The sequence below is a fragment of the Chelonia mydas genome, chromosome 3 (assembly GCF_015237465.2).
Source record: "Chelonia mydas isolate rCheMyd1 chromosome 3, rCheMyd1.pri.v2, whole genome shotgun sequence".
Classification (NCBI taxonomy): domain Eukaryota; kingdom Metazoa; phylum Chordata; order Testudines; family Cheloniidae; genus Chelonia; species Chelonia mydas.
Window position 1 is genome coordinate 115,245,011 of NC_057851.1, and position 14,544 is coordinate 115,259,554.

Sequence of the window (14,544 nt, forward strand, 5' to 3'; positions counted from 1 at the left end):
AAATTCAGGACTTCTGTGTCTACAGCTGAGCAGCAAAATATGAGACCACTTTTGAAAGTCTGAGTCTTAATTCTGCTTCTCATTTTTCCTTATCTAAAACACTGGGATAAAGAGACATATCCCATTTTGTCAAATGCTTAGAGGTATGTAGTTGAAAAAGCTAAGTAAATGCTATGTGGTGATGCTGTTAATATTCATGAATTAGATTTGCATCTTTCTTTTCTTTTTCAGAGTTTGATACGGTGTAAGTAATGCCACTACAATTCACGGGGCTTTAGATCCCAATGGGAAATGAGTAGGTGGCCAGTGAGGTGAACCATTTAGCAGGAAAAATTTGCTAATTTGGTGACAGTAGCCAGTTAATTAATGGATAAACACATGTGGCCACAATTTTCAGAAGTTCCGAGCAGCATAGCTCCAAATCAGGCCAATAGAGAACTGAATGCTGGGTTTCTTTTCCCTTTAGGTTCACAGCTAAATATAACCTTGAATAATGATAACGTGGATAGGAGATGCTGAGTACTATCTTTTCCCGATGATGCTAGCAAATTATTCCACATTTCAATGTTGCCTTTCATGTATGGTGATTGAGCAACCTAGTGTGGGTTTGCAAAAAGAAAAGGAGTACTTGTGACACCTTAGAGACTAACAGATTTATTTGAGCATAAGCTTTCATGAGCTACAGTAGGTGGGATGTAGCTCACGAAAGCTTATGCTCAAATACATTTGTTAGTCTCTAAGGTGCCACAAGTACTCCTTTTCTTTTTGCGAATACAGACTAACACAGCTGCTACTCTGAAACTAGTGTGGGTTGATTCCACTGATGAGGTATCAGTACATCTTCGCTGGTACTAACCTATATGCTTTTGTCATTGGTATTTCATAATGTTTCTTCAGTGTCATCTGCATTTCAAAGCCATGGCCCCCCTTGCCCACCCACGCACTCAAGCATACACTTTTGTTTTCCTTCCCCCTCCTGAAAAATAAATTTTATCAAAAATCTTGAATGGTCTCAGCATCCATCACACCAGAAAGTTTCTTGTTTGTTTTTTTTAAAATTATTATTATTATTGTAACTCAGAGTTTCTCCACTAAACAAGGGAAGGGACAAATACATGTTTGGGGAGTTTTATAGTAACAGCTAACAGAAAAGGGAAGATTAAGCTTTAAATTAGTGTTACATTATATTTGATTTTTTATATATATATATATATACACACACACACACGTACTTATCTTTAAATGCCATTTTAATGCTTTTGTAACCAGCATCCTGATCTCATACAATTTTGTTGTGGTTTAAATTATTACTCACTGATGAGATTCTGGTCAGAGCACAGCAAGCAATTACTTTTTTATTTTTCTTTCCTTTCTTTCTCTCTCCCAATTCACAACCTCCCCTGATGGCAGATTACAGCTTCACTTCTCCAAGGAAGCTCATAATGTGGCAAGGGGGAAAATCCATAACAAAAGTGTGTGAGAGAAAGAGAGAGTGAGTGAGTGTAAATCCTCCAGGGAAAATGTGTTTGTAGATCTCACTCCTGAATTACTCTCATTATAATAACCCATTGGTGTCAGAGTATGACAGATTATAAGTGTTTATGGCTAGTCCCCGCTCAAGACAGATTTAAATAAAATACTTCTGGTTATTGTGCAGGTCAGTGTGTTTAAATAACAACCCCCCAAATCATACTTTGACATTTAAAAGAGAGAGGAAATATTGTCATGCAGCAGACCTAGCACAGATAAGCGCAAGGCAATTTGGTCAGTACACTGTGATTTGTGAGTACAGTCTAACATACTCATTTTCACAGCTTGTAATCAAATAGCCACCTTAGCAATGTGTCAGCATTAAAAAAAATACTCCTTTTAAAATGTTTACACAAATTACCCCCCTGAGAAGCTACAGTGCATTCTCTGCAAAACCAATGTAGGTTAAAGATCTGGAATACATATATGTGTAGAGAACCTAATCCACACACACGCGCGCACACACTGCAAAAGGTCAAACTCTGACATGTTTCCTTGTGAGGTGTAAGGTTTTACTTTTGTTCCTGTGAGAAGTTTAACCCGCTTTTATCATTCTGAATAGCTAATCCTGACCCACCTCTGGAATTTCCTGATATTGTGCCTGGTGTTTCTGATATTCATTTTGTAATTAGTCATCTGTCCCAACCTGAGGAAGATGACTGCAAAGAGCACTTGACATGAGATGGAAACATTTAATAGGTACTAAACCAATAGACCAGTCAGCATTCCATAAAGTAGTTCAGTGCTATGAAGTGGCTTCACTATAAGAGCTTGAAATGGCCCACTAACCTACTGGTGATTGCAGGCCCAATTAAGTAATGGCACCTCCGTTTAAGGGGCAGAATTCTTGCTCAGCTAGCAGTGACCTCTATTATGCTGTGGACTCCTGGTATTGTCAGTGTATTTTCTGTAATCTCTGTTCTTTAATAAGATTGCCTTGTTTTGCTTTGTTATAATGACCAGATCTAGCATTGCAACCCCTCTTTTTTTAATGTAGGGATCAGTACTTCGGCTCAGAACACATGGTTAAATGAGATCTCTGCTACCACGGCCTCCCTGAGGTTGCTCTTTTTTACATAGACGAGGGGTTACGTACCAACCAGTTCTTAGATTGATTGCAAATGAAAGAGAAATACCCCTAACATTGTTAAAGAGCACTGCAAATGTGGACGTTTTGAAATAGACTAACTTCAGCTAGGAGCTGAGATCACACCCTTTAAATAGTGTGTCCAAACATTTCTTACACTCAGTTTTTTGTAAAAACTTTTGTAAGAGTTTTTGTGCTTCCCTGCTGATCTTGATATGGGCCTTCTCAGCAAGGGAGAGTGATTGAGCCTCACAATAACAGCACTAAGTGCTCAGGTCATTCCTCCCCCCATCTGTGCACACTCCTGCCTGCTTGCCACTTCTGCAGCAGCAGCATTGAGGTAAGGCCATAAAGAGGCTAAGCTCTATCCCCAGGGCTGCAAAGTGGCCCCAAGGAATGAGAAACATCTGTAAGAGACTGGTCACTGAAAAAAGGGGCTCCTGCCTTCTAGGTTATCCCTCAACTAGGGTTCCATGGTGCTCGCCTCCATGCGGGGCTTGGGGAAAGAGGAAGAGGTCTTTCCCAAACCTCCAGGTTTCAGTTGCTCCCTAGCCTCATGATAGGTGCTTGGGGAGTGAAGAAAGAGGGTTCGCCTGGGCACCCCCAGTCCCTGTTGCTTACCTGCTCCATACAGGAGTCTTGAGAAAAGGGGACACTTTCAGTGTTCCAAACTTGTACACAATGTTACCACTGGGCCAACGGGGCCGATGCCCTGGAAAAATGGGCACCCACTCTGCCCACCCAACACTCCTGCTGGCAAGCAGGGCAAGCCCCCGCGCCCTGACCCCATTTCTCTGGCAGGAGCTTGCAGGGGGCAGAGGGGACTGCAGGTGGAAGGGGTGAGGAGGGGCCCCCACTTGCTCTGGATCAGGGCCCCACAAAAGCTTAATCCGCCTCTGCTGTTCTGATTCTGTGTTCCCGGTACATTCCTCGGAAGGCTTGGGGAAGAGCATGAATATGAACTCCCTTCCAGAACAGTAAATGGGAATGATGTCATCATGCTTAGTGCATGAGAGAGGAAGAGCAACTATCAGCAAAACAGTGAAACTGACAGTACACAAAGTGCTGTCAGTTCCACAAAGTAAATAAAAATATAAAATTTATTCCTAATCTCGTTCAATCACAGTATCCTTGGGGAATACTTGTAGCAATAGTAGGTTAAAACAAAGCAAACAAAGGTGGATATAAGTGTGGTTTTTTGCGCTATTGGTGTCACTTTATAATAGTCCAAATGACTTTCCTCCAAAGTGGAAAGAAAACAGTATGCTAAGGTGTCATAAAATCATAGACATTAGAGATGGAAAAGACCTGGTTCGTCATCTAGTTCAGCCCCCTGCAAATACAGAATTGTTCCCTACAGTGTATATTCTAATGCCTTTTGTAGTCTTTTTGTAAATGTGTAAAGGAATGGGATTTCCATCACTTCCCTTGAAGGATAAATACCCTTTAAGGTTAGAATGTTTTCCATTACATTTTGCCCAACTTTTTTCTTTTCTTAATTTCTTCTTGTTATTCCTAGTTATAATCACTTGCATTCCCTTTAACCAGTTCCTTCCTTGGTGGTCATACCCTTAATGCGATGTACGGCTCATTGGATTTCTTCAGCAGTATACAGCTGGTTAGTTAAGTTCTCACCAGCAGATGTCACTCCATGTGTAAAAACTGTTTTTTAAAAATCTCAGCAATTAATTTTAATGCAAAAATAAAGAGTTTGGGGGGCATGTAGGGAAGAGATTGGTAATATATTTTCAAGTAACTACTACTTAAACAATGTATCAAATACTTTAGTGAAACAATGCAGAAGGAAGCATAAGATTTTTTACTTTATTCCAGCAACAAACAGATGATGCTGTGACCTTAAGCAGATATAAATATGTTTAGCAGCTGCTGTGTAACATATTTATAAGTGTTTAGTGACCCGGGGGTTAATCAAAATGAGTTTGGTGATCTCAGCTCTCTTTTTAATGGACTCTACTTCATATTATAGCCCTGATGCAGTTTGTCACAGTCAGCAGTCTTTGCTCAAAGGGAGGCCCACTATGAAGTGAGAATTAGAGGCAGAAGTAATTCCTACTTTTTACTCCCTACCAGAAACTGTCCTTCCAGCCATCATCAAGCAGTACAGTTGGCGAGCTGTGTATTGGACACTGCAGCTTACCTCAGGATAAAACAGTCTTTACTCTGATAAAGTTTTAGCTATCAGGGTCTCTAAAGTGTTCCGTATGTCATATAGTTCAGTATTGGTCAGTACTTTGATAGGAGACCACCAAAGAACACATAAGTTCCACAGAACCGGTGCTTGGTGATTCTCTGTTTCATTACTGAACCAATGTGCTACGATAGCACTGGATTACAGTGAAAACTGAAGTTCTTCTCTGAGTAGTGTCCCTGTGGATGCTCCACTTGAGGTGTACATGTGCCCCTGTGCCTTTGACTGCAGATTTTTGGTAGCAGTGCCCTTTCTGCCCACACATGCACCCTACACATCCTTGTGCCCCATACAGAGGCTATATTGGACTGCGCGGGTGAACTGCCCTCAGTTCTTTCTCAGCTGCCTTCAGCCAGAGACGAAGCCTAGTATGTGCCTGTTTCCCCCTTTTATTAGTGTTTTATATTTGTAATGAGTTCTTAGTAGTAGTAGTAGGTTTAGTACCTTATAGTTGAGGTGTTTGTTTCCCTTATCTTAAAAAAAATACATTTTTGTTTTTCTTTTTCTCCTATTGGCTTGAACAACTTTTTCTTCTGCTGGGCTCCCCAGGATTTAAAAGGTGCCTCTCTTGTCAGTAAGCAATCCCTGTTAGTGACAGGCACTTCCACTGCATTCATTGCTTGGGAGACTCTCATGTTCTTATGCTTTTCTTTTAAGGGAGGATCCCATAAAAAAAGGGAAATTAAGTACAGACTATTAATGATGGAGCAAGCTTTAAACCCAGCTTTAGGCGCAGGTACAGAGAACCCCCAATGTCTGTCATTGCCCCGTCATCATTGAGACCACTACCACGGAGAGCTTCCAAGGAGAAAATGGCACTGAAACCCCAGTCCCCAACACTCTCCTTGACTGAGGTACAGATAAGCACACCACCAGTGCCAAGAGCTTTCTAGTCCAAGGAAGGAGATAAGGAAGGAGATAAGAGGAGCAAAACAAAAGAGAGTTCCTCATCAAAGAAGTTCTGATCACCAGCGGCCTCATGCTCCGAGTCATGTGCTAGTGAGACTCTGAATACAATGCGTACCATGAAGCATGTTAAGATTTCAGCTGCCAGCAGTTTTGAGGGACCTCAACTCAGTCCCACAGGAAATACACAAGACCCCATTTCCCAGTACCATCCATCCCTCCTCCCATTCTGTGCCAGAGGAGACTTTTGAGGAGCAAGAGGCAAGGGCAGACAAGAAGGTTTGTATTTTCTCATCCACCAACCAAACTCTCCGGTCATGGATGCAGTCAATGAAAGGGGTGGGTAGCATACCCAAAAAGCCACTCTTTATAATAAGGACCAGAAACATCTGGACCTTCTTTCGTCATGAGAGCTGTTTGTCAGCAACACTTCAGTATGACTACCTGAACTATGAAAAGTTTAATGCTTTTATTGACCATTTACCACAAGAACTTCAAGAACAGTTAAGCACATTATAAAGGAGGGTCAGTTTTTGGCAAAAACTTCACTGCAGGCTTCATTCGATGTGGCAGACAATGGAGCCAGGTCTGTTTCCACGGCAGTAGTGATGAGGCAAGCTTCCTGGATTCAGTTGTCCAGGTTTCTATAGAAGATGCAATCAACTGTGGAAGATTTACCTTTTCCATAGCCGGATGGGGAAAGGTTCTATTCAAGATATTTTCTGATACTCAAGAAAAATCGGGGTTGGAGGCCAATACTAGATCTCAGACAATTGAATAAGGATTCCCGACATCTGAAATTCAGGGTAGTCTCCCTAGCAGCTATAATTCCCTCCCTGGAATCAAGGGACTGGTTTGCGACCCTCATCCTCAAAGATACCTTCTTCCATGTAGCGATTCATCCTTCCCACAAAAGATTTGTTCTTTTCACTTTCAGTGACAATCATTACCAGTATCGGGTCCTACCCTTTAGCCTGTCATCCACCCCAAGGATGTTCTCAAAATCATGGAGGTCATCGATGCCTACTGCCATCATCTAGGAATAATTGTCTTTCCCTACTTTAATGATTGGCTTCTCAAGGGTCAGTCATATCAGGAGTTGTGATCGGCAGTTCAAACATCTTCTCTATTCTGAAGTCTAGGCTGGCAGGTAAATCTTGAGAAATCAGTCATGACCTCCTGTACAACAAATTCTCTTGATTCTGGAGTTGATAGTGGGCAGAGCTTCTCTCCCTCTCGACGGGTTCCTTGTGCTAAGAACCTCATACAAAGATTGCAGCTCAGCCGACAAGTTCCAGCCAGGATATGTCTGAAACTGCTGGAACACATGGCATCTTGCATTTTTGTTACACAAAACACCAGTTGTATGTTCGATGTCTCTGGGGAAGCTTAGGACTGTTCATGTACCCAACAAACGCACTGTCAACAAGCAGGTACCTGTACCCAGTCAGGTCCTGCAGTCACTCATCGGGTGGATGAATCCATTCAAAGTTTTGTGCAAGAATCCTCCTCCACCAGAATTCTCATATTAACATTGGACGCTTCCATCGTGGGTTGCAGAGCACATGGGTTCTCACACATATGGGTTCTCACACAGTCCAACTAAATGGGCACTACACTTGCACATCAGTCTGTTGGAATTGGAATTAAGGAGAGTCAGGAAACGCTTGCCTCCGCTTTCTTCCCCTGCTCAAAAACAAGTCCATCAAGATCATGACAGACAACATAGGGTGTAGAGAAGAAACAGAAGGTGGTTTGCCTGCATAGCCCTGTATAGCCTTGGTATGGGGCACGAGGATGTGTAGGGTGCATGTACAGACACAATGGATACTGCCACCAAAAATCTCTGATCAAAGTCATAGGGGCGCATGTGCACCTAAAGTGGAGCACCCTCAGGGACCCAAGAGCTGCAGTTACTGCTCAAGGGGAGTAACCTCTCTTTCTGCCATTTACTGTCATTATGGTCATTCGAGATTCCAAGGCACTTTTTCAAAGATTTGGTAGTTTTTTAGATGTCCTGGCCAAAGATAGACCTCTCATTATGTTTACCTAATTCCCACCTGCAGTTTCAACTGGAAAGAGTTTTGTACTTCCTGTTGTATAGTGTTATTGTGACTGCTTAGCAATTGTCATGTTTGATCACTGTGGTAGTTGATGTGATCCCATTATATAGTTTGTATGTCAATTTAAGACCCCCCAGTCATACAACCAGATCATTACAGATGGATCCTTACACCTTCCTGGAGCCCCATAGTTAATAAAACAATTTGGCATGAAGGATGCTATTAAAAAGATATGGTATTGTTGTAGTACTATTATAATATTATTGAACCAAGAGCATTTTCTGTTTGCTTGCTGTTGGAAATCTGCATTGTTTCTTTAAAAGCAAATGGCAGACATGAGAGAGACTTGGCTTCTGAAGCTTATTTCCTGTCTCTCCTTCCCATCCCACCCCTTGAAAGAACCTTTCAGAACATGTTTTGTGTATTATTCCATAGAAAGAGACATGCAGGTTTTCCCCATTTTGTTAGTATTTGTAGCCCTTAATTATAAGGATCACATTTATTCAGAGTAAAAAGCTTTTTTCCACCAGATATACTTGTGATATATAACAGTTTTTAGCCAAAATTTTGCAAAGTGCTTTCTTTTGAAAGGTTACAATATTTACATAAGAAAAGCTTGATTGTAACACTGAACTCTTTTAAAGTTGTTGCCAAATTGTCCTACTCTTTATTTCCCTTCATAATTTTCCCTTGGAGATTTGCCCCACTATGCATTTTTTTAAAAATTCCCTCCACAACTCATCACATGCTCATCATCACGGCAGAGAAATGACATTCTCTGGCAGTTGTCTCCTTCATATCAAAAGAAATCCTTTGCCTCTTTGCAGGAGTGACAGCAAAGGACAAAACTGATTTTTAAAAAATGCTTTATTTAGACAACACATTCTCTACTCCTTTAAAGAAATTCACAACGTATTTGGAAAAAATAAGCCAAATGGTGCTTTAATGCTCTGCACCCCACTCCCAAAGGAAAAGATCAATTCCTGTCAAAGATCTTGGAAATCTAACATTATTTTGCAAAAAAAATAAAAAGTACTGAAGCTAGTCAAGTCATTCAGAGGTTGTAGGTTTGTTTTTATGTTTTGGGATTGGTTTGTTTGTTCTGTTTTGTTTTTGTTTTTTTTAATATTACATAATGCTGAAAAAAGCATTTGTACTAAACCTGCAATCTGCCACCAAAAAATGCCATTTTAGGTACATGCAAGGTAGCTAAATGTTCTCTCTGCTAGAAGGGGTCACTAAAGGTGGGTTTGTAACTTTTATTTCATTTTTTGAAAATCACAAAATAAAATTTATGAGACGTTTAATGGAGAAACTCTTCGATTTGGGGTTTGTATTTTCACACATACAATACGCATATACAAGTATACTTGTGCATATGTTTTTATATGTATATATATGTCTGATGAATATCAATATGTGTGTGCAGACATAAGTATACCGATATATGGTACATAATTACAGTATAGCTGTAAGGAATAAAGGGGCTATTTTTTTAGTGGAATGGGCATTGTGCTTACCGTAAAGAACTGCAAAACTGATAGTTTACACAACTAAGCAGATTCTTTTGTTCATGAAAATTTGCTAGCCCAGGCACAAAATCTTCGATCTAGCCTTTACTAGATTGATGATGATTAAAAAAAATTAATGCTATTTTACTTGTTCTTCAAAAAAAATTACGGGTCCCTGTTGAGTGGAGGAGTATCATTTTGCAAGGCTTCATTCTGGACACCTTCTTGAGCAAACTAAGATCCCAGACATGCAAACATGTATATTACATGTGGGTAACTTTTAAGCATATGAGTAGTTCCATTGAGACTTCTTTTGTCAGTAAAGAACATATGTGCCTGTTTGCGGGATTGCAGCCTGGTGTACGTTTTGTGCCCAATTCTGTAATCAAGTCCATAATTAGGTTCTTTACCTTCATTCTTTTGGTGCCATCTACTGAAGGACTGATTCTATAACCCTGTGAACAGAGTCACCAGGACTGACAAGAGAAAAATCTGCTGTTGTGCAGGATCTTGGTTTTGGGGGAAAGAAGCAGCAGCGTATAGGACATTCACATGGTTTGATTTGAAATTTCCATTGCAGCTACTTTGGGCCATTAGTGGTTCTCAAAGAACCCAGGATGAGTAGATACGTTTTCATGTACAACTAATGTTCACTCTCCACCACAGGGATTTGAAATCTTACTGCAAACAAGACACCTTTGATAAGAGCAAATAAGTGAATTTCCTAAAAATGAGCCCCACTCACCAAGTTTTCTTTGGGTTTGGTTTTGTTTGTGTGGCTTTTGTGACAGACAAAGGAGCTTTAATATAGGATCAAAAGAACTTTATTTTTTAAACAGAACTTGTCCCAGTTGCTTTTCTTATGCCAATTTCAAATTCTTCTTTCTCCCTCCTCTGAGTCCATCACTCTATTCCCTTGGAACAGATAATAATCTATACCTCCTTTTGTGATGTTATGTTGTATCAGTTCAAATTAATAAGTGTGTACATTTTTGGAGGTTTGTGTTCGATCTAATTCTGTCTCCAATTATACAGTAACTAATTCAACACTAATAGCCCCCAATGCAGGTAAAAAACTAATTGCCTGCCTCTTCCTTGGCTACCCATGAATGCTAAGAGATGAATGCTGTGACGAACCATAACACACCCCGCAGTGAGATAGATACGTAACGAGAGCCTGTGCGTGTGCTTTCTCTTCACATAGGCAAGGCAGTTTTCCTGGCATGAATCAGAGTGGTATTATGGGATCCAGTTCTCCCTACACGCAGCCGATGAACAACAGCTCTGGCCTGATGAACCCACAAGCTCCTCCTTACAGCATGGCACCTAACATGGTGAACAGTTCAACAGGTAATGGTGGGTAACATTTCAGGAGTGACCTTCCTCCATGAATCTCTTTAAAGGTACAAGCCCTCGAATGAAGGCAGAGGGATTGTCCTTTACACAGTTTACCAGCTAAGTGCATGTTATTGACTCTACACTGAGATGAGGTGCTCAGATTTTTTGGTGAAATACTTGATAAATTTCTGCTACAATCAAATCCTCTCACATAGTGTGTACATGAATGTGATGATTTTGAAAAGTTATGGCAGCGTATTTGGAGTTGGGTCCAAACTTGGTCTACCTTTGGGGGCATGTGGAGGTGCAGAGAGAGAGAGACTCCTACATTTTCAAAAGTGATGAATTTTGGGTGCCTCACTCTTTGAGATCCCAACTTGAGACACCGAAAATGGGCCTGATTTTTAGAAAGCACTGAGTATCTGTCTTCTGAAAATCAGGCCACTTCAGGGTGCTATAAGTTGGGAACCCACAATAACTAGTCACTTTTGAAAATGTGTACCATATACATGGTATTTGCAAAGTCAGTATAGTGCTTCTTTCCTTTGCTTGTTGACATCTACTGTATGAAACAATTGGATTCAGTCATAACTGGAAAAAAGTTGCAAATGCAAACAAGATACACCTGAAATACCTGCTAAAATTGTGTTACAGGTTGTGCCTTGCACTATGGGAGTTTAAGATTATTATTAGTACTGTTATTTGTTGCCCTGTGTGTGGCTTCCAGGCCCCGTAGCACCTATGAAAGGGAGCCAAATTAATGTAATTCTCTGTTGATAATATGCTTCTGTGTTACATGTTAAAGTGCTCCCCACCACATCTGAAAAGTTAACAGCTAAATTCCTGCAAGATCACATCTGAGTAAGGGTTTATCCTTTTGATTCTCCAAGACATTAGGGAGTTTTAGATAGGATTTCAATGACCCTAAAGCCGTGATACCCAGACTGAAGCGCCCGAGCCACAGGTGGCTCTTTAATGTGGCTTTGCAGCACCTGATATTAAAACACTGTGTGATTTAATTATTAACCAATCCAAGTTATTAACCACTCAGTATTTTTTACTATGTTATTAACCAATTGTCGTTGATAAAATAATAATGCTTGGTCAGTCATTTTGCTGTGAGAATAATACACATTTTTATATCGCATATTATTTCATAGTAAATGAAGCAATGAATTCACACGACTGTGGCTCTTTTGGGTAACGTTGATTGCTAATTTGGCTCCGGAACCACTGAGCTCTGAGTATCACTGCCCTAAAGCATAACTTCAGCATGCTTGAGCCCAAACCTTCGAGTCTCTATCTGTGCACTTGCTATTTATAGTTACTCCTCTTGAAAAAGCTTTGGTTTGTGTGGGGTTACTAGGGAGTTTTTACAAAGGTCAGGCAAGTTGATGGGATTCCTCTCTTCAGCTGATACAGTACCTGACTTACCTGTTGTTGCTTAAGCAGTACAGCATGTCAAGTACAAGATGAACTGTATCTTACCAAGAGCCTAGGGTTTTATACCTTTCTCCCAACTCTGCCCTCCCTGTTTCTTTCCTTCTTCCTTCTCATCCTTTCTAGTTTTTTTCCTCTTCAACTTGCAGTCCTCTTTTGATTTCAGATAGAAAATGGACAGTGACCCCACAGTACCACATTATGTCCAGGGTGACCACTATTAAACAGAGGTGTTCCCAGCTAACTTGTTTTTCAAGGGGTCATGGTATGTTTTCTGTTAGTGGAAGAAAAAAATGGAATCAGAAAGAGAGATTTTAAAAAATAAAATAAAATAGCTTTTCCTTAACATTGGCTAGGCAGCCGTTTATTTGTCCAGGCAGCACACTTACATTCTGGACGAAAAGGGAAAAGCTATTGAACAGGCCATTAGTTAATGCCTTGTATTTCCCCCACCACAGCTGTCCCAGGTAATATTGTATTTGGGTTGTGTAGTTATGTGTTTTGTCTGGCTTGCTGAAATAAAATTACTTCTGAGCATTGAAACTACACTATAAATTCTGGCTTGCCATTAGCGGCAGTAATTTTTCCTCCTTTTTCTTTGGCCCCCAGAGCTGCAAAAATAACCAACAACAAACAGATGGCAGAGTTCCCTGCCTAAGAAGATTTATGTATTCCTAAGGAATAACCAGTTTAAAGGAAGATTCACAGAGGGTTTTTTTTGTTCAGATAATTCAGCCATTCATTATTTCATACAGTGGAAATCTGTTCAATGCAAGGCCATTTATCCTAGCAGTCTTTTGTATGGGCTAGTCATATTCTTTTTATTGTGTTATGCGTTCTGAAATATTGGATTTTTAATAATTTAAACATTTATCAGCTTTTTTTTTTGTCTTGTGCATTTGTGAAGTTTTTCTTTTGTTCCAGTCTTATTAATGGGGAGGTTACCCTATGGGAAGTGAAATACGAGATGTGCGCATACACACATACGTGTATTGTGCTGTAGTGCTTATTGAAGTAGAAGAGAGCATGTGCACTGTGTAAAGACCAGGGTGAAAAGAAAAGAGAAGCCTAATTCAAGAATATGCTGGTGGTGAGCAATGGGAATTCTCCATTTCTCCCATGTCCTGATATATCCCCGGCCCCAGTCCACTCACATCAAGCAAGTAAGAGGTTTAATTTCCAAGATAAGAACTGCTCTAAATGCAGTAGTTATGATAACTTTGTGTTGGGTAAAGGGAAGACATTGGGGTTGCCAGAATGCTCTGTTCTTGCTGAAGTGCAGCATTTGAGGAGGTAAAGAGCATACAGATGAAGACTGTTATGTGACTGAAAATGGGATTTACTGTGCCATTGACACCAACTTTGCTGAGTGGCACTTCAGCCATTGTTCTGCTAAGTTAAGACAACATGGCAGTTAAAATGTGTTTTAGGCAGCGTACAGGGCCAAAAAAAAGCCTCTTGTGTAGTGACAAATTGTTACAGGCTTCAGTGAGCAAGTAATTATTTAAATGGAGCCAGCAGGAATATGAATGTGACAGCTATTTCTTCAGCTATAATGCCAGGGAAAAAATACAGTAAGCAGGAGGGGATTTTTAAAAAAACACAAGCATATCTTAAGATTTTACTCCATACAAGAGAGCCAGATTTTGTGTTGATGTTATTAGGGATTATTTCTACAATGGTTTTATTCAAAATAAAGTTGCATTGTTGCTCAGTATGACCTAATATTTGTTTTTGCAGATTGGATTTTTATTATTAATTAATATTTATTATTCCCAGTCAGCCCTGTTTTTTTCTTTGGTATTTTAAATTAAACAGATGCCACAAGTTCCACAGATGATAGCTTTGCAATTCTACATCTTGTTACTTAGGCAGTCACCGTGTGTAAAGCAGAGCACGTTCACAATTTCCGCTGACACAGAGTAATTTAGGAACATAGGAATTGCCAGGCTGGATCAAACCAGTGGTCTGTCTAGTACAGTGTCCTCTCTATGACAGTACCAGATGCTTCAGAAGAAAGTGCTAGGATCCCTTGGCAATGATGAAACAAACTGCCATAGAGGAAGTTTTTCCTTTTCCCTTCCCCCCATCAGCTTTTATCCTGAAACACACGGGTTTATCTCTCTTAGATATATATATTATCCTATTTAGAGTTAAATTGACCCAATATCTTGCTTTTTTAAAAAAAAGAATAACACAAATTTTGCACAAAACTTAAGCCCAATAAAAAATATTTTCATGATGTGGTTTTAAAATTCTAGTGGAAATTGATTATTTGAACAATCTGTCCCATGGAGCCATTGCATCTCAAATGTTTCAGCACTGCGCGTGTGCATGAGAATCAGAAAGTGACACTGAGGCCATGTCTACCCTACAGGGCATGTAGCAACATAGCTACTGTGCCATAGCTATGCCAGTATAGTCCCATAGTGTAGATGCAGCTTACTGTGACAGAACGGA

At 40.2% G+C, this 14,544-nt stretch overlaps 1 protein-coding gene across 28 annotated transcripts in view; it reads left to right on the forward strand.

Moving 5' to 3' along the window:
• ARID1B (AT-rich interaction domain 1B) overlaps nucleotides 1-14,544 on the forward strand; it is a 398,263-nt gene that overhangs the window by 333,987 nt on the left and 49,732 nt on the right. For 16 of the 28 annotated variants that reach the window (XM_037895046.2, XM_037895048.2, XM_037895037.2 and 13 more), the window contains one exon: nucleotides 10,511-10,656. In XM_037895046.2, coding sequence (XP_037750974.1) covers nucleotides 10,511-10,656 — 146 coding nt within the window. Of the gene's footprint in view, nucleotides 1-10,510; nucleotides 10,663-14,544 lie in introns of all 28 variants that reach the window. The other 12 variants (XM_037895036.2, XM_037895039.2, XM_037895041.2 and 9 more) reach the window with 1 other exon arrangement.